This window comes from Ochotona princeps, chromosome 3, assembly GCF_030435755.1.
Source record: "Ochotona princeps isolate mOchPri1 chromosome 3, mOchPri1.hap1, whole genome shotgun sequence".
Classification (NCBI taxonomy): Eukaryota; Metazoa; Chordata; class Mammalia; order Lagomorpha; family Ochotonidae; genus Ochotona; species Ochotona princeps.
The window spans coordinates 118,565,668-118,589,648 of record NC_080834.1 but is presented as its reverse complement, the minus strand read 5'-3'; the positions used below and the strand labels follow the sequence as shown (position 1 = coordinate 118,589,648).

The 23,981-nt window shown below is 40.2% G+C and overlaps 1 protein-coding gene across 1 annotated transcript in view; it reads left to right on the top strand.

The window, feature by feature from the left end:
• LOC131479845 (contactin-associated protein-like 5) overlaps positions 1–23,981 on the top strand; it is a 523,312-nt gene that overhangs the window by 291,883 nt on the left and 207,448 nt on the right. Inside the window, exon 11 of the mRNA XM_058661312.1 lies at positions 21,208–21,314. Coding sequence (XP_058517295.1) covers positions 21,208–21,314 — 107 coding nt within the window. The remainder of the gene's footprint in view (positions 1–21,207; positions 21,315–23,981) is intronic.

The following is a 23,981-nucleotide window of genomic DNA, read 5'->3' as shown; positions in this document are numbered from 1 at the left end:
ACAGGTCAGGGCATGAGTAATGGAATGGGATTTGTGCCCTTGTGAGCCCTTCTTCCCCCACCATATGTATCTTTGAAGAAAAGCCTCTTGGGTCAAGTCTTTTCCACATTTTCCATGTTGGGCTTTGAGAGTTGTGAGTACTCATATTGAGGACACTTGATGTTGGATCATCCTCCATTAACAAATTCATACTAAAAACCTATCCTGTGTGTGGGAGTTTGTTAAAAACAGAGGGTAATATAAAAAATGCTGCAATGGAGGGGGTAATATATATGTTTTGATTCTTCTATAAATCTGAAAGCTTTATGTTGGATGCCAGGAAAGCCATGGTAAGGGCAATGCCCACACAATCAGAGCTTCTAACATCACTGTGAGAACTGGTATCATGTGGTAATCTTCCACAATTCATAATGGAAGGGAGCTAAAATCAAAACAAAATCATTTCTACTTCTTTATGATGTTTATTATTTTAACGAGAAAAAGGAAAAGTTATATTCATATTATATATAAAACGATGAACAACATTCTCATTTTCCCCACTTGGATACCACAAGGTGATTCCCCAAATATCCCCCCTAGCCCAGTAACACCAACCTGTTATCAACATATATGCTCAGGCCCAACCCCCTTTCCACTGGACCATAAATGGTAGGGGTTTCACTTGTGATTTTGAGGAGATTCCACAATCTATGCAAATTTTGCTAAAGAACCACAGATGTGAGAAAGGCGTTCAAGTGGCCAGGATGTGTCCAACAGAGAGAGAAAGAGAGAGAGTGGTGGGGGAGAGAGAGAGTGAGGGGGGAGAGAGAGAAGGAGGGAGGGAGAGGGAGAGAGAGAAAGAGAGAGAGAAAGAGAGAGAGAGAGAGAGAGAGAGAGAGAGAGAGAGAGAGAGAGAGAGAGCGCCTTCTGTTGTTTGATTCATTCCCCAAACAGGTGCAACAGCCAGGTCTGGGCTCCAGCAGGAACAATGAACTCCATCCAAGAATTTCATTTGTGTTGCAAACGACATCTCTTGTTTCCTTCCCAGTTATATCAGTTAGCAAGAATTTGGAGTAGCAGTGAGGCAGACAGGACTTGATCCAGCACTCTTAAATGCAATGCGGGCATTACAAGCAATGTCTGAACCTGTACCAACACAGCAGCGGCTCTGGATGCGAACATTTTGCGATATTTGAGCAGGAACTTAAAGGGTGAGCTGGGTTGATAGAGGTCAGGCCAGGCCCCTTCAGGGACTCTGGTAACAGATGTTAGACTGGGACAAATTGCGGGTGAGGTACTGGGCATAGGTTTGACTGGATAAGAAGGACTGTACTGAGGCATCATCACTAAAAGCAAATTTAAGATAATGTCAGAGGGAACAGAAAGCAGTTTAAAATTTGTGTAACAACCTTAATAATAGCCAATCTTTATGTAATGTTAATGAAGTGGCTAGGCCGTTTTGCATGTGTGTGTGTATGTATGTGTATATGTGTGTGTGATTTTTGATACAATGAGACAATGAAGTATGTAACTTTCTAAAAACATATATTCATTTATTTGAAAGCTAGAGTTAGAAAGAGTAACCTTTCATCTGTTGCTTTATTCCTCAAATGGCTGCAATGGCTCAAGCTGGACCAGGCTAATGCCAGAAGCCATGAACTTCATTTGGGTCTCCCACATGTGGCCCATACACTTAGCCTGTCTGCTGTTACCCTCCTATGCCATTAGTGGGGAGCTGGATTGGAAATAAAGCAGCCAGGACAGGAGCCAGCCATCATCTTCAAAACTGGTATTGCAGGTGATGGCTTTACCAGCTATGTCATGATACCAGCCCCTAGAACAGGAAATATTGACTCCATTGTACAAAGAATGAAGTTGAGACCTAGGGGTATCATACACCTTTCTCAAAATCACATAGCCAACACTTTTTCCCACCGTTTGTCTCAGACTGTGTCTCATTAAGAAAGCAGAGCTTGGGAAGAACACAAAACTTAAATCTGATAGAAATAAATAAACTTGAACAAATGCACCTGTGTTCTGTTAACAACCTTATCCATTCCTCACACTGTTTTCATAAGAAAAGTGGGTCATTATCTTGATGAAATGGTACTGCTCCACTGTGTGAGAAAGGGCGTCAAGGCACCTTGATTCATAAGAAAGAGAGCTGGCCAAGCGCACGCTAGCACCTCATTCAATTCTGTCCCAGTGCTCTGAATCCCACTGTCACTGCGTCCCTCCCAGCGTCACTCTCAAACACTAGTGGTAATCTATAATATCGATTCTGACAACACAGCCACTTCCATGTGCCTGGTGAGCTATCACAGCATTTCCAAGGAAGAAGGACTCATGCCAACAGCAATGGTTGTAAGACTGGGGTGTCATGTGCACATCCAGGGAGTACTGAGAAACGTTCATCAAAATCCCTACACAACTAGATCATCTCCCCTGAGAGATGTTGGGACTAAGAACTTCAGCTGTTTTAGAAAACACAGAACGCAAGGAAACCTGTGGTTATGTTGGAAACACAAGAGCATGTTGATTTTAAGATTTTTCAGGTCAGATGTGAGATATGGAAAACATGTAAAATTAATTATTCAAAGAAATAGATGGCCCCGGTTCATTCATGCGAAGTGCCTCTCCATGAGCTCTCCTTCAACACTCAGCTGGGGATTTTCCATCACCCAGTTCTCAAATTCTCTGGAGTGCTACCTTCTGCAATTCAATTCCACCTTCACTTTTTTTCGCTCATCTTGACTCAAAAGATGAGGGATGACTCATCTTAACTCAAAAGAATGAAATTCTAGGGCATGGTGTGATAGCCTAGTAGCTAAAGTCCTCATCTTGAATGTGCCAGGAACCTATATTGGTGCCAGTTCTAATCCTGGCGGTCCCGATTCCCATCCATCTCCCAGCTTGTGACATGGGAAAGCAGTTGAGGATGGTGCAAAGCCTTGGGACACTCCACTGGCATGGGAGACCTGGAAGAAACTCCTGGCTCCTGGCTTCAGATTGACTCAATTCTGGCTTTTACGATCGCTTACGGAGTAAACCATCAGTTGGAAGAGCTTCCTTTCTGTCTCTCTTCCTCTCTGTATATTTGACTTTATAATGAAAATAAATAAATCTTAAAAAAAAGAATTAAATTCTACCATTTACAACCAAATGTTCCCAACTAGAGTACATGATGCTGAATAAAACAGGTCAATTCCAAAATGACAAACATCTTACATTCTCGCTGATACAAGGCAACCTTCATGTGAAATCCATGGCCCTTTCAATACTGTTTTTGTTACATCTCATGGGTTTTAATTATTTCTTCATTGACGCATAGGTTATTGTTTTCTTCTTCAAGAAGCATTGTTTTCCCCAAGGAGGTTTTTGTTTGTTTGTTTTTCGTTTCTTCAGTAACACATTGGTCATTCAGGGGCATGTTATTTAACTTAACGTTGTAAATTTCCTATTTTTCTTCCTGTTGTTGATTTTGTTTTATGGCTTTTCATTTAAGGGGTTGTATGAGAACTGTATAATAGAGACTATCATATTCATATGTGAAGATACAATGCACTATGCATCTCTCCTTCTGTATCAAAGATAGACTTCCAATGCAACTGTTAAATACCTCCTCACAATAGGATGCTGGAGTGTTTGCCATTGTCCATTCCTACGATGTCAGAATACACATAAAGAGAAGAATGATGGCTTATGACTATGTGTGAAGGACTCTACTACTGGAATATGGGGAAAACAGTGGGAGTGTGTGAAGGTTTGGGGAGAGGGAAAGGAAAATTCCAAAGCCTGTGAAATTGCAAAGTCTGTGAAACTATCACAAAATCACCTTTAAAAAGGAGAAAAGACTAAAATCTTTCAAAACTGCTTTGTTTTTGGGCCAAAAGGAATTCATTGTTTGTCTCTTATAAGCACTATTTATAGATACAGTTGGAATAGAAAAGTAGATGAAGAAGAACAGGAAGGAGGAGGAGAAGGAAAAAGAAGATGATGGAATTGAAAATATTTGGAGGTGGGGAAAATGTAGATCTCACCGACAACAGAAGATCACCTATTTTTGCAATGAAATTTAAAGTTAAAGTTAATTTTATGCCATTTATAGTTTGAATGAAAATCTCTGAGGAAGTTGATAGAACTCAAATCAGGCCTTGTGGTAGTAGTGTGTATTACACTATTGAATGTAGGATTGGATCCGTCTGTTCCTATGTTCTCTGGTATTTCATGCATGGTTATCGGGGTGTGTGTGTGTGTGTGTGTGTGTGTGACTATGCGTTTTGACTTATCAGTGTTCATGGGTTCCATTGAATTTACATTCTTACAGTGACATAAAGCTACTAACTTGCCTTCAAGTGGGAATAAACCAGATTGTCTGGTGGTGAATCTCATTTTTGCATTTTAGCCCAACTGGGGGCACAGTTATCATTTAACACTTTCCTGTATCAGCTCCTTTGGTTATCAAGTGCATTATGTAATTTAACGTGCTCAACAGCATCAAGATAATACTATTCGTTCTCCTTCTTGAAGTTTTGGCAAGGATTATGAGCAGAAAGATGAAAGTTCTTAGATGTAAAAGTAAGAGAGACAGAAATGAATGCAGTTCTTGGCAGATCAGCAGCTAGCTTTTAGGAAGTCCAAATACAGGCATGAAAGGATGGCACTTCTTAAGCTACATACATAATCTATCTTATGTTCAGCGCATATGACTGAAATTTCCACTTGATCTAACAACCTGAACTCTTTTCTCTTGCTTCATCTTCATCATTGACTTGAGTTAAGGGGCCACTGTAAGGGCACAAGCTTCCAGATGTGCTGCAGAACAAGTCAGAAGTAGAGATAACAGCATGTAGCAAGTACGAGGAGCACAACTGCAATACATAGCGAGTGTGCTGAGAGGATGCAGATGAAGTAGAATTTCACACATTTCCAAAATCCACCTTTTCCACACTTCAGGGAATCCTGGGGGTCCTGAGCACTTTTACCTTATTAGCAGAGAATGTTAGAATCACATTGCTCGCCACCTGGTCTTTCCTGTCCTGAAAGTGTCATTTTGGGAAATCATAAAATTGTCATGATGAGGTTAAAAGCTATCTCAGCTTTAGATGTTAAAATAATTGGTAGTTTTTAAGCAAGTGGATTTAAAATTTTGACTGAATGCACACATGTGCACAGATTTCTATGCTTATCCAGGGAATGCTGTGTTTCTCTCTCTCTCTCTCTCTCTCTCTCTCACACACACACACACACACACACACACATACACACTCACACACACACACCACTCTTCCACCCTGGTCAGTGTAGGAAATATGGATAGTACTAAAACCTCCTTATGTATACATACCTATAGTAAAGTTTACATTTATAAATTAGGCACAGCAAAAGATTATTAACAGAAAAACAGAACAATTACAACTGTTCACTATTCTAATATTGCCAGCATCACTACTAATGAGCTGCCATTTAGTACAATAAGATTTGAGCTATGCCTACTCAAAATGAAATGAGATACACTACACAAAAAGTAAAAGCTGGCCTACTCATAATAAACACTGACATAAAAATGGGATGATATGACAGCTGGCAATCTGGAAAATTCCAAGGATCTGGGAGTGACAAAAAGAGCACACATTTTAAAGGTCCTACAATTGCCAAGGGTACTCATGTTAAGCTGTAACTCTGGAGCTGATGTGTGTCGGGGGAGGCGGTGGAGGAGAGGTTGTGAAGATATGTGGCTGGAAGAACTGTGAACAAATAATGAGAATCAGACAAATCACTATCTTCTTTGGTGCTGGTCAAGAGCTCTCCAAAGTCTGAAGCATCTGAGAAGCAGAGGAAAGCCACGTAGGAGAAATGAGTGCAACAATTACCTAGGAGTCAATGATACACTTAATTTAAAAGAATTCTCCTGAGCCTGGCACAGTAGCCTAATGGCTAAAGTCATCACCTTGCATGTCCCTGGATCCAAAAGGGAAACAGTTCTTCCCATCTAGCTCACTGCTTGTGGCCTGGAAAACAGTGCAGGATGGCTCCAAGTCTTGGGATCCTGTACCAATGTGGGAAAAGCAGAGGAAGCTCCTGGCTGTTAGCTTTGTATCTTGGCTCAACCCCGACCATGGTGGCCACTTGGATAGAAGGTCTTCCTCTCTGTCTATCCTCCTCTCTGTTTGTCTGACTTTGCAATAAAAAAATAAATCTTTAAAGAAAATAATTAATCTTTTATTTGAAAGTAAAAGTTTTTTGGGGTGGAGAGATACATATACACACACACACAGAGGGAAGGAGGGAAGCAGGTAGGGAAGGTGGGAGGGAGAGAGGGAGAGAGAGAGAGAGAAGAAAATCTTTCACTTACTGGTTCACTTACCAGATGGTTACAACAACCTAGGCTGGGCCAGATGGAAGTGAGATGCCAGGAGTTTCATACTGTCTCCCTCTTGAGTGGCAAATGATCAACTACTTGACTCAGTGTCTGTTGCTTTCCCAGGCCAATTTCAGGGAATTTGATTGGAGGTGGAGCAGTCAGGAAGAAAATCATTGCCCATGTGGGATTTGGCAGGACAGATGGTGCATTCATCAACTTTGCCACAAAGCAAGCCCTAGTGACACATCTTTATATTAATAAACACTTTACACACTAATGTAAGGGTTTTCTGAGAACAGGGCCAGCTCCTACCTGCCTTCAATTTTACTTTGCAATCAAATTGTTCTGAGCACTGTGAATTGATAACCATTCTAATAGAACAATTTAGAGCCACGTTTTTAAGATAAGGGAGTAAAATAACCGAGAACAAATCTGTTGCAGACATTATGGCCATGTCCTTCTTTCTCAATATTTACATGAAGGATCTTAAAGTTCATGGAAAATTATAATATATATATATATATATATATATATATATATATATATATATATATATACATATGATTTCAAAATTTGTTGCATACAAGTAAAGCTATCTTTAAATACTTAGACCCACTATCTTTATTGCAGCATATATGTATTATTATAACTCCAGCTCTTGTGAACTTCAGAATTTGCCCACGTATCATACAATGTCTAGCACATGGAGGTCCTCCAGGCTTCACACACAAGACTCTCAGTATTTCCAATTGTCTTTTGTGACTTTCCATGGGCTTCTCTTGCTACCTATCTTTATTGAATATTCCATGAATTGTTAATCTACTCACATGCATTTACTGGCCATCTTCCATATCAAAGACTGTATGTTGACAACATATGCCTTACAATGGCTTGCTGGAACTTTTAAGCCTGTTGAGGTGAAGCAGTGTCTGCTCTCCATGACTGGGAAGCAGCTGCACATGAAACTTTGTGAACTCAACAAGTCTCTTGAAGTAACCTTAAGGTAAGAGAGACATGAATGATCTTGAACAACTTTGCTCACTCGAAATCCTGGAGGCTGCTGTCCAAGATTTAAAATGAAAACTCTTCACCTGTTTCTCATTTTGAAAAACTCCCAGTGCAGCTCACCCCAAATCACACTCTATTTGAATAGCAAAGAGTGCCTGATATGAACCAAGCTGTTGTCAGCTGCCATGTTAGGCATGGTTTTAGATGTTTCTGTAAGCACTAGTGAATCAGGCAGACTGGAGTGATGTATTTAACAATGTAGTATATAAATAATGAGTGGGAGTAAGTGTAGAGAGCACTTTATCTTTATGATAATCCCGCAATTAAGGAGGAAATAAATCAGATAGTTTTGCACAACAAAAGGCAAGTCAAACACAAAGGCTGAGCTAGAGAAATAAAGTGTCTTTGGTGACCGCTGCAAGGTCTAACAGTCTCTTGATCAATATGTAAAAAAAAAATTGAAAAAAGCAGAAAAGTGAGAGCAAAGAGACAGTCAATGTCTATAGCAGATTATGTGTGAATATAGAGGATAACAGTAATAAGAGTTCACACTGCTTCATATAATTTAGAAACTTACTGAAGTCCCATGAGGACCCAAAATAGTTTTTACGAATGAGGAAACACAAGCTTGGAAAGGCATACACAATTTCAATGGTCATGTAGCTAGAAAGAGGCAAAGCTGGACTTGAACTTGGCACTCTCCTCTGAAGCCTGGGCTATTTGAGTGCATGCTCTGTCAGCACTGTGAAGGCGCCCGTGTGCCACATCACCTGGGGTAACAGGGGCCATTGTTTCGCATTACTGTTCTATCACAGTATAGTCTCCATCCTTAGATACTGGGCTGTGTGTCTAGTCTCTTAATTATCCAGCACTCAAAACCAAGTCAATTATAGTCATATTCCAGGATGTGAGTTAAAGAACCTTGCAACAAACTCAAACTCATCAGCACTTAGAGTAATCCAGGCCCATCTGGTGCCTCTTCACACCATCTCTGGGTTCCAGGCCAGGCAGTGAGTGGCCACCAATCAAGGGTCATCCTAAATTCCTACAAGTGGAATTAACCCTGGACAGAAAACTGGGGTGGGGGACGGGGGACATTAATGAACCCACTCGTGACCTGTGCTCTTTCTTGTTTGTGTCATATGCGCTATTTCCAATGTTTTCAACATATCAAACTATTTTGTTTTGCAAAATACAATTTGAGATCTCCCCATAACCGATAAGGGCAGTATTTGGAGATTAGTTTTTTTCTAAACATGGTCCATGAAAACAATGAACAGCTTTGACTTAGAGGGGTGGAGGAAGTCACAGAGGACTCCTGAGTTAGTCTCAGGATCTATTTTATTTGGCTGTTTCCTTTCAGTTGCTGAATCTTCATCTTGACTCACACAAATACGTAGCTTTTCTCTAGTGAAGGCTGAGAACACCTTGTCTTGCAGTGGCAGGTATTTTGGTTAGCGTGACAAGAAACATTCAAAGCAAGGCACAATGGTTATTGTTCAAATGTGCAAATTTGAATTGTGTGCATTCTTTAGAAAATCCCAACCTGGTGCAGTCACTACCATTGCTACTTGTGCTAGATCCGATAATTGGTGTCACTGTCCACTATTTCCTGGTTTTATTGTGTCTCAGAAGAGTGCATTGTAACTTTGCTGCCCATAAGTGGATGAGGCTATGGGACCCTGGTGCCCTCACCTTATTAACCCTACTTATGTGAATCTTATAGACCAGATGAGGAGTTCCTGGTATCCTGTATGTTTTTCCTGTTGAAGCACATATTACCAGGAATTCCCATGGATACACAGGGAAGGCAGGTCAGAGTTGACATCAAGATCTTCACAGTGAACCTGCAGTGCAAAACTAGCAGATGGCTGGTGAAATGTGCTAGAATCTGATGTAATCTTGAAAATGGTATTATTTGAATTTAATAACTACAAAAAATTAAAAATGTTTATGAAAATAGATCACAACCAAGAAAACGAATAAACCCCTGCAATTGCCACAGCTCCGTCCCAACACAGCGGTTCTGGCCTGGAGGCAGGATTTTTCTTTGCTATTGCATGCAGTCTGGCACTGGTTAGCTCTGTCACCTGAGGGCTTATAATAAATGCAGAACATTATTTACTCAGACCTACAACATCAGCACCTTCTTTATCATCAAAGTCTGAGAATGGTTCCATCCATAATGGGGTAGGAGCAGTGTCCTGAAATTTAGCTGTGGTATGCGTTTCAATTGAGAGATCTCCATGCTATTAAACACAATCATACAGACAACAAAAATCCTTTTATCTCACTGTGAGCAAGAAAGTTGCTTCAGTTTGGTCTCCCCGGAAACCCAGAACCCATCTGTAAACTCTGAGGTATATTCCCATTCTGTCAGAGTTCAAACAGCACACTGAGCTATACAGCTGGAGACCTGCACTCAGTCCGAGCTCTTTTGTCAAAATGACCTGCAATCCAGCTAACAAGGAGTCTCGTCCTTTGTGGTCTTTTTTGGTTCTTTATTCCTCAGGGAGTGTAACTGCTACATGGAGTTACTTTACTTAATGCCAACCACTTCTTCTATTGAAAATGTTTTGCTGGGTCAAGATGATTATTTCTCATGATTTTTTTAAGATTTATTTATTTTTATTGCAAACTCATATATATATATATACATATATACATATATGTGTGTGTGTGTATATATATATATATATATACATATATATATATATATATGGAGAGACAGAAATATCTTCCATCTGATGATTCATTCCCCAAATGACCACAATGGCTGGTGCTATACCGAGCCGAAGCTAGGAGCCAGGAGCTTTTCCGGGTCTCCCACGCAGGTGCAGCATCCCAAGGTTTTGGGTTGTCCTAGACTGCTTTCCCAGGCCACAAGCAGGGAGCCAGATGGGAAGCAGGGCTGCCATGATTAGATCCAGTGCCCATATGGGATCCTGGCGCGTTCAAAGTGAGGACTTTAGCTGCTCGGCCATGGCACCAGGCCCTCTCTTGATTTTTAATTTCCCATTCCTTAAGGAATTGGGCTTTGAAGAGTGCCCAACACCCCTGATCTCCCAGTGTTGCAGAACAACCACGTTACTTCATTTGAGGTGTAGCTACACAATTCCAAACTTGCAAAAGTTTGCCTAACACACAGATAATACATTTGTGATATCAGAGTGGGGAAAAGAAGGAATATTTGTTGTAAATTACACAGCATAGCTATCCAAGTAGTTGGAGTAAATGTTCCTACAGATTCAGTTGGGGCTGTGTCCATGGTTCATGGTTAATCTGTAAGGTTCATGACCATCTTTTCACTGGTCATGATGGTGATGACATGTTCTTCAGGGAATTTTTATGACAATTAAGCTTCAACTGGTCTTGGGAATTCACTACTTTGGACCTAGAGTTTCCTTGCCTGGACTTGGAATTCCTCTAGTTTAACTCCTTAGACAATACTGGCTAGTGAGGCTTGATCCACTGGAAAAGCGAATGCCTATGAGTCTTGGGTCTAGAGCCTTGTAGCACCAAGAGTGCCATCCCTTCAGTTTGATGAGTTACTTTTGATTAAAGACAGAACCAGACAGATCCTTGGGCTGGGGAAGAAGCTGGGTTCCACTTGAACATGATAGGAGTTTGATCTCATAAGCTTTGGGTTTGCAGTGTGGTGGAAAACGGAATGTCCTTTTTTTCACTTCAGTTGCATCAACGCTCCATGGAGAGAGAGAGAGAGAGAGAGAGAGAGAGAGAGAGAGAGAGAGAGAGAGAGAGAGACTGTATGGTCTGGGCACCCTCTTGAGCTCCAGGACCACTGCTGTGAGATGCCCTACAAACCCATTCATCCATCTTGCTGGTCCATTAGCTGGAGGAATCCTCAGCAAGGATCCACAATTGACTTCTTGCTTGAACTAGACCTTGGGTAGATTTAGGGAGCTGACTTCTGACACTTTTCATTCACTGTGTCCCTAAACAACTGCATCTGCTGTAATTACAACATGTTTCATTTGTAATGAAGATCCATTATAAATAATGGGTAAGATAGGATTATGATAATTGTCAGAAGGGAGAGGTTTAAAAAGCTTTCAGAAAAGCTATTTGACCAAAACAAGATCAATGCAGTTGGCTGCTAATTAAAGTAAACAGACAAAGCAACACAGTTTAGATGGTTTCTAATATATTAGCTTCATGAATCAGCTTATTGCACTTTGCATTTTGAGAAGTATTGAAACTTTTTTTCCTCTCCTGCCGAAGGAAAACAATATGGAAATTGAAACTGACCTTCAAATGTGCACAAAAAGGGGGAGAAGGGAGTGAGGAGTATTAACAAGTTATGGAACCATTAGTCCTATGGGGAGCATCATTGATAGCAGATGTCTCATTCATTTAAATCCTCAATTTAACTGCCAGGAAAGAAATGTACCAATACTTTAAAAATGTGTATATAGGAGAGAATCACAGAAAGAGGGCAGGGCAATTTGAGAGAGAACGGAGAGACCACACGCTTATGTTCGCTGATTCATTTTCCAAATGTCCACAATGGCCTGGGCTCCACCAGCCAAAGCCAGGAACCTTGAACTTCATCGCAGTCTCCTATAAGGTCACTTGAACCATTTGTCACTGATTTCTTAGGTTTATTAACAAGGAGCTGGATAGGTAGATGAGCAGCTAGGACTCAAACTTTTGCTGCAATATGGCATATTAGTGTTGTCAGCTGTGGCTTAACCTGTTGGTCTGTTAATACTATTTTATTTATGTACATAGAGTATTTTGAGGTGCTGATCTATTTAACAACTGACAACTGAATTCTTAAAGATCATATTTATATAATAAATATATATAAAGGTCATTTGCCTAAAGACTGCATACCATGGGTTTATCACACACACAGTATTAGCTTGTTTAGACAGAGAACATTTTTTTTTAAATTTTGCAACTATTACAAGACATAGAGGGGCTAGATGGCTATAATGGACAGTAGTTGTCAGGAGTGTATTATCTGATGGGCTTTGTTCCAAAGAGGCAAAGGGCTGGCCCACTCAGTTGTACTTGCTGGGTATAATGAAGATGCCGGACAGTCTGCCTGCCCATGGTGCTCTGGCTGGTGATCCGGGAGTCTACTCAGCATCAGGAGCTTTATGAGTTTCTGTAGTTATAGGGTTACTGCACACCTTGGAAGTCACCACCATGCTATGCCAGTCACCCAGAGAGGACTGGCACCTTGCAAGGCCAGCAAGCATGTTCTCTATCACCACTGGATGCACATGGACCTGGCCTCATGACTTAAGTCTTCTTTTATCCAGCAAGTCTCATCCTGGGGCTGATTCGAAGTCAGGATTTCAGCTCTGCAGAAGGAGCCCATCAACCACTGGGGCAGATGTTCTGTGCCCACAGAGGGTGCCTCCTATGTTTGGCAAGGTTTATTTTTGGCTTTAAACAATAACTTTGAATTTCTTATGACTATACTTTTGATGTCTTGGTTCTTTATACGTGTGATCGCCTGGTTCTCTAGTTTCTATTTTTTTTGACATTTAAGATTTATTTATTTTTATTGGAGAGGCATATTAGAGATAATGTGATACAGAGCAAAAGATCTTCCATCCACTGGTTTACTCCCCAAATGGCCACAATGGCCGGAGAAATGGATCCAAGAGCCAGAAGCTTCTTCGACAATGCAGATGCAGGGTCCCATGGCTTTAGGTCTTTCCAGGCCATAAGCAAGGAGCCGAACAGAACTGGAGCAGCCAGTTGAGTCATTGCTTCAGCCCCTGGATGGCAGTTCTTTGTGCCTGTTCTTTCTTTCTTCTATGTGTCCATCCTTGTCTCAGAACATGATGGGCCAGTCTCTACTGCTTTCCTAGGCCACAGCAGGGAGCTGGATTGGACATGGAGCAGTTGGGATATGAATGGGTGCCCATATGGGATCCCGCTCACGCGAGGTGAGGATTTAGCCACTGAGCCATCGCACAGGGCCTGGTTCTCTAGTTTTATTTCCTTCTTCTTTAGAAAGTAGGTTTATACAACTATTAACACATGTATAAGTCAGACAGATTTTAACTACCTGTCTAAGGGTGTTTGAAAACTTTAGTGCACTGTATGGATGTAATTGCTAAGTATACACCTTCACGTTTCTTAAACAATGTTGATACAGTATTTTGTTTCTTTTATATCACTTTACTACATTAGCAAGCTGAATGTCACATGTACTTTAAAAAATCTCAACCTCCAGTGGCTGGCATTATGGCTCATTGTTATGCCACTAGTTGCAATGCTGGTATCCTGTTGTAGTCCCAACTACCCAGATTCTCATCCAGCTCCCTGCTAATGCATTTGGGAAAGAACCCAGTGATGTCCCAGGTATTTGAACCCTTGCCATCAATCTTGGGGGGACTCAGATGAAGCTCCTGACTCATGGTTTTGGCCTATCTAACCCTGGCCATGAAGATCTTTTGGAGGCCAAACCATTGGGTGAAAATCTCCGATATTCTTTGCTGTCAATCTCTCTGTGTCTGTAACTTTGTCTTTCAAAGGAAAAAATATACCTTAAAAATGCTCAATATTCATAGAATGAATACTTACTATTGTACAAGAAAGGAACAATTTTCATTTAAAGTCTAAATTCTGAATGTTCACAATTTTTGAAAATTAATATTATGTGTGATTGCATATTTTTATAGGCATCATAGTCAAAGGATTAGGGTCTCTTCTCAATAAAATGTTCTACAACTGCAAGTGAAGACTAACAGAAAAGCACACAAGACTATAAGCAATAATCATATGAAATGATGGTCAGTGTAACTCATACAATTTAGAAGAGTCACAAAAGCATTAATAAGAAATAGTTTGACAAATACAGAGAATAAGGTTGATCAAAATATTATATTTATGGCAAAACATACAACTTAAATTAGAGTTTATAAAGTCTAGACTCAAATAGATCAAATTCTCCCAAAAAGTATAAGGAGAGATGTACTGTGATGCACAGTTTTATTCTTGGCAGGATAATTTCATAGGATGAAGTGGAGAATTTGATACTCCTGATTATGCATAATGCATAAGTAAACAGATGTGCATCAAATTACAATCCCAATAAGTGATTATTAGACTTGATGCAAGCCACTTTCATGTCCTGAGAAATCGTTCTCAAGGCATAACGAATCCTAATCCTAAGAAATGTATCACATCCATGCATACACATTTTGTTTAATTTAGGAGTTTCTTCCTAGGGAAAAAATTACATTATTAACATGTGTTTGGCTGAGAACAGCTTTGGGATATATTTCCATTTCAATATCATATCATTTGTTCAACTCCTGATATTAATTGTATAATTTTAATTAAATTTATGAAAACAAAATCAAAGATTTCTAGGAAAAAAGGAAAGTGAGGTGGCTAGAATAAAGCATGCTAACTCGTAAGGATTTGGTTATAAGTCTTAATGGTCAGTTGTAAAGCACATTGACCCATAGGTGTTCTACCAAAGTCCCCTTAGCATCAAAAGTAACTGACCAAAAGCAGGAAGCAGGGCACCTCATCTAAAGACCAAAAGTAGGTCCGGGATGTCTTTACCACCTGCCTAGCAGATACTGAGGCATCCTGCATTATTCCAAGTTTGCAAGATTAAACAATTACTAGGTTTATTTTTAACACATGGAACTAAATTGGTTTAAATGGTTCTGTCTGGTTTGTAACAATAATGTCTGAGGTCTTGCTACAGGAAGCAACCAGGGCATGCATTTTTTTTTAATCTGATTTTAGTATTAGTAACAAGGAAACAACCATGTTAACTTAGAAAGACTTAAATAATAAGCCTCTGCCATTGAAGCATAGATAAAAACTGAGAAGTTACAAGGACTGATTTCATGATTGCTCTGTTTCAAGGACTTCAAAAATTAATAATGAAGGGATTTTAAAATAAAATTGTAACTTTTTTCCAATTGCAGATTATTTACAGAATGATGTCCTGGAGATTTTCCTTTTTTCTCATTAAAGCCAACCAAAAACACATGCAGATTATTTTAGGCATCCCATGTGTTTCCCAGTAAGAGTCTTAAGTGGCAAACTTCCTGTGCTTCCAACTCAATCTGGGGACAATCATCTTTCTAAGTTTCTATGTGATGAAGTCATCAGTGCCCCACACTGCAGCTCAGCAGCCATCAGTGATCGAAATAAAGGACATCACCATACTGCAGCTCAATAGCTAAAACCCAAGGACACCATCTGCTTATACCCTGGAACAGCTACAACACAGTGTCCATGCACTTCTCTGTTCAGAGGAACCAGTTCCTGCTCCCAAATCAATCTTTGCCCATTCTGGAAAAAAAAAATGCTGTATTTACTTGCCTGGCCATTTGGAAAAGCAGCAAAAGTGAAGGTCTTCTGTCTCCTTCTTTTCCACTCACCTCCCATTACACTGCTCAGTGGTCAACAGGTAGAATTAAATGGAATATAAGCCAGGTAAATTGTGATTAACTGCAGAGGCAGAACAAAATGCTTACTCTACAGTAAACAGAGTAATGCTCTGTTCGGTGTTGCTCACTGAAAATATCCATCCATCTATTCAATCAATCAACAATCCTGTATTGAGTATCTGCCTTCTTTATAACTTTCCCTGTGTTGTACAAAAGGCAGTTTTTGCCAGAATTTCCATTATGCTGATGTAACTTACATTCATTGGCAGAGAGACAGTATAAGGCTTTGATGAGAGGGGCCCAGCACAGTTGCTTACAGGCTATATCATTACCTTGCATCTGATTGGATCTTATATGAGTCCAGAATAATACTCTGGCAGCTCCACTTCCCATCCAGTCCTTGCTTGTGGCTTGACAAATGAGTACAGGATGGCCCAAAGCCTTGGGACCCTGCACCCATGTGGAAGACCCAGAAGAAATTTTTGGCTCCTGGCTTCAGGTCATCTCATGTCCTATCATTTTGGCCACTTAGGGAGTGAATCAGTGGACGCAAAATATTTGTCTCTGTTACTCCTTTGCTCTATATATCTGCCTTTTCAATAATAAAATAAAATAAATCTTTACAATTTTGATAAGAGAAAGAGAGAGGACAGAAAGGACTCCAAGAATTGTACTCATGGTGCAGATCATTCGATGATATTTACTAGATATAGAGGAAGGGGAATGTGCCATGTAGAGAGAAAGAATATCAGTACAAAAATCCTGAGCAGAGGACATTCCGGAGTGCCTGAGAACAAGGAGGATCACTGTAGAAAAGTGAAGAGTATATGGGATGAGTCTTAGAGAGTCAAGGGGGTGTAAATTAAGTAGCCATTTGTGTCTAGCAGTAGATAGACTGCTTTTATCCTGAAAAACACAGGAAGCCATTAGAGAGGGTTTCAAAAGCTCCCCCCTTGCTCTTCTGTTGAAAGGGGGCAAGGGCGGAAACCTGGCACCACCTAGTTTATAACAGCAGTTGTGTAGGTGAGAACTGATGTTGACCCAAAACAAGGTAACAACCGGGAAGGCAGTAGACTGGGCTAGAGTTACAGCTGATTGCAGAGACTCGTCTGTGGGATTGGCTGATTCTCTGTTGTAGGTTATGTGAGAAGGGACCCTTCAGGTTTGTAAAGCAAACCTGGACATGGGTGAGCATTAGGAAATATTAAAATTGCTGTCAAGTACAACAGGGAAAGATATGATTGGAACAGGTATGAGCAGAGGCACAGGATGGGCTGTCTGGAAAATCAGAAAGTCAAATTTGGATATGCAGATTTCAAGGCATTGATTAGGCATACAAGTGGAGCTGTCCACTAGGGAGCAAGAATGCAAACCCACTTTTCAGCTTGGAAATCGATGGGGTATAGTCATGAAACTGGCTCTAGCTATGGCTCAGTGACTGGATTTTGTTCTAACAAAGGCAAAAAAAATTCCCTGCTTCTGTTGGGAGATTTTCCAACAGGGGAAAAAATTAAACACCCTGACAGACTGCATTTTCCTTGTGCTTTATTTCTTTCCTCACACTTCTCCCAGGCCAAATCCACTCCAACCGGAAACTTCGGCTTGGTTCAAGTTACAGTGACATTTCAGAAAAAATAATCACTCTACTCTGTCTCAAAAGACTTCTGTGAAGGATCCTTGTATTGTTTCTCACACCTGGATGGGGCAGCAGAAAGAGAGATCATGCCACTGAATGTTTTCTTGCCAGGATGCTTTAAACTGGACTCCAGCTTCAGTTCCCAGAAATATCTGCTTCTGGTCTTGCCCCAAATAATTCAGTATCTCCAAAGGCTACAAGACTCCTTTGTCATCTCTCAAACAGCTTTCCTGGCTGTCTGCCTTTTTGCCTGCGTATCAATCTTTAGGGGGAGACTTTTTTTTTTCCTTCTATCTTCTGAGAGAAGGCAAATGCATGAAAAGCAATAGCTGTGAGGCCAGGGCCATGTACCCCTGGAGGGTGACCTGCATCCACCCATGCAGTCGTGGTGTGCCTCAGGATGAACTGTCCCAATGCATCCACACCCTGGCTGTCAATATGTCAATAACCTCCCTCCCTTTGGAGAGACTTCCCTTTTTAATGGTCATTCTACCAACTACCATAATAACTCAAATCTATGTGACTTTTTTTCCTTTTGATTTTCAAATCTACTATGCCTTCCTTTTAATTAATTCCTTTATCTAAAGCAGCTTACAGGGTGTCCTGTGTATTCTCTTAATCTTCTACAGGACACAACAGAACACCATCTTAGCTGAGCTTTTGGAGAGATGCAAAAAGCTGTTGTGTCCACACTGAAAGTGGCCTTTGTTGAACACTGTCCACAAGCGGAAGCCATATCTGTCCTTCTCTGTCTGTATAAGTGACCCTGTAGGATTGTAGACCTGTGTCCAAAGTGAACATTCCTTGAAAAGTAGAGTTAAAGACCTTACAACAGAGTTTGTGATGATGTCCTCAGATCATAAATTCTCCTAAATGCAGCAGCTCTATGATCTTCCCCTTCTGTTTTTGTATCTTTAAGTGTTCAGTTCATGGAAAGTAGAGGAAAAAGGAAACAAGACATTAGTCAAAATAAACTAATTGAAAAATATGGAAATTGCGATTGTGAAACAGCCCTTTTAAAACAAGTAAATTTGTGTTATGCAGCTCTTATTTCAAATGTTGATTTTGCAGATCAGTTTTTATAATCACAGTGTGCACTGCTTGGTGTATGTTTGCAAGGAAAGAATCTTGATTGAATTTGAACTGTAATACTGCATCAAGGTGGAGGAATCCACCAGGGGGAAGGGGAGGGGGGGGAGGGGTGGGGAGATTCCCAGAGCCTATGAAACTGTCACATAATGCAAAATAATTAATAAAAAAAAAAGAAAAGAAAGATATTTCTTGCATCCTTGATCCCTTTCCTCCTGTTGGTCAGTTGGAAGCTGGGATTTACAAAGTGCAGAATATAAGACAAGGACAGATGTGTCTTTTTTTCGTCTTTGTTTTTTGTTTGTTTGTTTATTTTGATATGCTGTCAATATGCTGTCAATCTCAGTTTGAAGTAACTTGAGTGAAATGAGAAATTTCCTGGAAAGAGTTCAGGTTGTCTCAATGAAGGCCATCAAGGCACCAGCATCCCTAAGCAGGTTAATGTGTTCAACCGTATTTGGAAAAGAACAGAAACAAACCACAGGCTTATCATTAGAGTTCACATTGCCATCCACTTGATGCTCCATGGATCAGCTCTTCTCTTCCTGCCTCACGGTCCTAAGACAAATTTTCTTCACCTGTCCAAAAATAGGGTCACTGAGAACTTTGGAGTATTCTCTCTTATAGCTTCCACACCATAAAGAGGATATATTTTAGGAAGAGTTTCTGTTAGTTTTGATCTGGCTTTCCTTTCTTAGAATAATATGCACTTCCCTGGGTGAGACAAATACAGAACCATTATCTTTCAGGGATGAAATTGTGTCTGCATCGGTGTGTATTTTGGGAGGCAGAGACCTGAACTAAGGAAAGCAAGTGAATAGAGAAATCATGCAATTATTTGTCATCTTTACAGAGAGTTTCTGGGCATAAGTTAAACTATAGCCGATATGATTTTATAAGCTGGGGGTTGTGGGATGCGAAATTTACAAAGGTGCAGTGGTAGATGCTAATTCAGCACAGTACTCCCTCCCAGTGCTTTCTTCAGTACATGCCCAGAGCCAAACTCCATACATGGATTACATTAATAAGGAAACTGATGCTCCAGATATTCTTAACTCCCCTTGTAGTATAGGAGTGCAAGGAGGCTGGGAGTCTGGATCACTTGAATGCCAAGTCTGTTTCTTTCCTTCTCAACCTAGGTCACGAGAAAAAATTAAGAAGGCTAGAACGCTTGTGAGATGGAGAACTGGTTTTTGTTTGGCTGATTAGGGTGAATATATTTGCCCAAGTTTTTCCATTCCTTAAGCCATGTAAGGGTGGTACTAAAAGTTCATAGAAGATACATTTATAAGATTATGCATGCATTTCAAACATGTACACAACAAAATAGTTATTTTTACATTGCAATTTCCCACGCATGAGATTTTTGACATTTAGATATCACAAAGTTATCAACAAGCTTTTGGCAACCATCACCATCTTCAACACCATTGGGTGTTTCCTTTGCTAAGGAGAGAATTTTTATCAAAATGTCTGAACTCATCCATGGATATTAGCTTCTGATTTTGAAAAAAAAATCTTTGCTGGAGGGCTTCAATGCCTATGTAGAGAATTAGAATAAATAATCACATTTTGTTTGTCTGAATCTTGGTATGGCCACAAGGAAATCATTTGATGCATTATTCCAGCTATGCAAGTTTAGTGCTTACATTGTCTTCCTTGGTAGATAATGAAACACTCTTTGTTGCACTCTCTGACTCACAGGAGGAGGAGTATCTCAAAGAATGATGGTATTTGTTATGGGTTTTATTCTTAATCCTGTTTACTACATCTATTGAATACCTGTCACGTTGTCTCACAGTGGCAACAGTAAGATGTTAGAGGTTACAGCTGTTGTCATTAGTCATATGCTCCAAATAATACGAGGCTGAGTCGGAGTGCGAACTCAGAAGGGTGTATTTTGAAGCCGTTAATAAAAAAGGAGTTGAAATGAAATCGAATTGATTTTAGTTCAACATGCTTTGAAACTCATGAAGAGTGTTTTCATAATACAGACTTAACATGAACTGTTTTAAAGCATCCTGGCATGTGCTCCTTAAATTCGACACCTCTTGTATACAAGATATTAATTTTGGCTTTATTTCTGTTAACCCATGCAGTTGCTAATACATTTTGATTACACCAATTTTGAAATTAATGTATTTGCTTTAAAATTTCAAAGTGTTTATTTTATTTGGTTAAAGTTATTTTATTTGGTTAAAGTCATTTTATTTGGTTAAAGTCATTTTCTTAAAAAAAGATTTTTTTCTGATTTACTTGAAAGTAAGAGTTTTATAGAGAGAGGCATAGATGGAGGGGAACAGAGAGGTCTCTACCCACTGTTTCACTGCCCAAATGACTGTAATGGCCAGAGCTGTCCAAGGCTGATGTCAGGTGTTGGGAGCTTCAGCTGTGTCTTCCAAGTGAATGCAGGCCCCCAGAATCTGGGCCATGTTCTGTTGCTCCCATTAATTAGGAGCTGCATCAAAAGTAGAAAGATGGAACATGAACTGTAGCTCAGTGGCAAAGACAGCGATGTCACCCATTACAGTAGAAACGTGTCCCACAGCCAATCTTTTATATTAATGTTTTCATGTTATGTAGGCTCTGTCTGTTACATTTTTGATTGAAGCTGCAGTGTTTTGTCATAACTTATCAATTTTGGTATACTGACATTGTGCTTTAAAAATATGATACACAGTTGTTCCAACTGCCCTGGATTAGTGTGTTTGCTCTTGATTCTTTCCCTTTAGGTGCTTGTCAAACTACTGTGAACATGGAGGGAGCTGCTCCCAGTCCTGGTCCACCTTCCATTGTAACTGCAGTGGCATGGGCTACACTGGTGCTACCTGCCATAACTGTGAGTAAACACCAGCGTTAGCATCAAGGTGCATTCAGTGCCAAATGAACACTTACTGTTAACTCACTGAATGTACGTGTTTTCTGAGAAGATGCCTGTGCCAAACACTCGTGAGTCACATGCTTGTGAGTCCACGGTCTACTGGCAAGATAGGAAATAAAAGAACAGAAATGGAGTTGGATAATTATTGAGAGAGAGAGACAAAGTAAGAGGTTTCAGGTACAAAGGTAAGACCTAGTCAGTCAATGACATGAAGTTGATTTTACAAATTATACTGCTAGAATCAATAACCTATATCTTCGTGGTTAGTTTTTATTTGTTTTTTGTTTGTTTGTTTTGGTTATTCGTAATCACACCATGCCTGTGTTACATACCCATCACACGTTGAGGGGAGGTGTTCTTCCATAATGTCCTTATTCTGAGATGGTGACAAAGGTTCCATTGTCTGAAATGTTTTCACTGTAGGGAGAAACAAGTACAAGGAAGTGTGTGCTTGCTTTTGAAGGCTTCTGCCTAAATATGTCAATCATCCCTTCCCCCAGGCTCCGATTGGGCACGTAGAGCCACACACATACATTTACCTTCAATACAGGATGATATACAATTTACGGAATGTGTGAAAGTAACACCTGAGTGTGGATGAGATGTATGGATGAACTGCCAGCTAGGCACAGGGTTAGAAAGCCTTAATACAGAATACTTGGAGTATCTCCAAATAAAAATTTAGCAGGATATCAGGCGAGGTACTTAAAGGTGAAGAAATGCATCAAAGCATAAAGCTTGTGGAGAAAGTTTGAATGTACAAGTTGTTCCCAGGACTGGAAGGTACTGAGTGAGGAGCAGGCAGAGAGTGACATAGTCCAGCCTGTACAAAAGATAGAGTGTGGAGCCAGAAATAAATAAGTAAGGTGATCCCTGAGTCACACAATTTTATAGTTTTGTTGTGACCACAAAACAAATCATGGGATGGGGATGGAAAGTTTTCATTTAGAATATTGCATACAAACTGGCAGAAGTGGACTCTGAGTATAAGGAAGAGACATGAATTTGAAGAGACTAGTTGTGGTTTTATTATCAATTCATGGGAATGTGAAATTTGAAAAAAAAAAATAGAAGCTAAAGGGCTTGGAGTGATACTTTTTGGAAAGACAAAGCAGCCAAGCCAAGAGGTGGATAGTTAGCTGGGAGTACATACCCCTCATCCTATGTTGGAATGCCAAGAGATTCAATTTCTTACTGTGGACCCTGGATTTTGCATGTGCAAATTTGGGATGGCAGCTGTTGTGGCTCACAAAGTTTAGTCCCTGGGAACTACTTGGGAGATGTAAATTGCATAGCTATCTGCTGTGGGCTCAACCCCATCCCCAGTCACTCTGGGCACTTGGGGATCAAATGAACTGAAGGTAGTTTTCTATCTCTCTCCATGTTTCAGTTTGTGAAGCCAATAAATCATCAAAGAGAGTTTTAGACATAACTGAGCTGAAGCCTGGTACCATCCTGAGGACCTTAGTGGGGTTTGTGCCTAGACATAGCATGTTGGGATTCTTCTATTCCTGCCGTTGCTGGATTGGCACTCAGCAATTCAGAAAGGTTGCTGGCTGTAGGAGCCAGTGGGGCCAGGACCTGACCTGTTCAGGAATGCACAGTGTGGATCCCTCCTTGCTGAAGATGTCTCAGCTAGCACACAGTTTCCCCTGTGCCCTGGAAGATAGTGCTCAGCAGCCACAGAGAGATGGTTCACCAAACCATAGACTTGAACCCAGTGAACCTCATCATTGTTCATAGTTGCCTGGGGAAAGGAACAATGCTGCCTGGCCTTATTAGAAAATATCTACTTACATTTTTTTCTATTTAAACATTTGGAACAGTGTAGAGGCAGGAACAAAAAAATGAATTTTAATTTTACTGAGCTCTCATATTTGAATATTGCCGCTGTAGAACACCCTATATATGAAAATGATATGAGAGAAAACTTACAAAATTTTGTAGGCCCCTGGTAGGCTAAAATTACATGTTTCTATGCAACATTTACAATAGACATTATCATGTTGAAGTCTGATTCCAGAAATGCTATCCTCAGGTAGCCAAGAGCAACATGCATTTGCAAGGAAATATTGTAGGACACACACACACACACACACACACACACACACACCCCAATTTTTCAGGTTATTGTATATAACACATTGCTTTTGAAAGAAATTTGGAAGGAAGTGGAATGGTCAGCAATTTAATAGTGAGTGAAAGAATAGAACCTGAAAGAAAGTGAGGCAAAAAACGCAAAATTTTAGCTAAGTTACATTACAGCCTACCTACAACTTTAAAAAATCACTCTTTTCATTTCCTGCAAATGTAATTTGGCAACTGCATGAGTGCTGGTTTCCTTTCATTTACACAATCCATCATACCAACGGTAGATTTCTAGATCTTGAAAAATAACTGTGAAGTTGAAAATAAGTGGAGGTTGGGTGCTCTTTCTTTTACTTTTTTCTTTATTTTTTTAATGATGCTTACATAATTGAGAAGGATGCAGGCTCATGTTGACCACTGCTTAGGGTCGCAAGAGTCAAAGATTAATAAAAAAAGAGTCAAAGATTAGGGGAAAGTGGAAGAGACCAATGCTTCCAAATTTTCTTTTTCTTCTTCCTGTATGTGGGGGAATGGGGA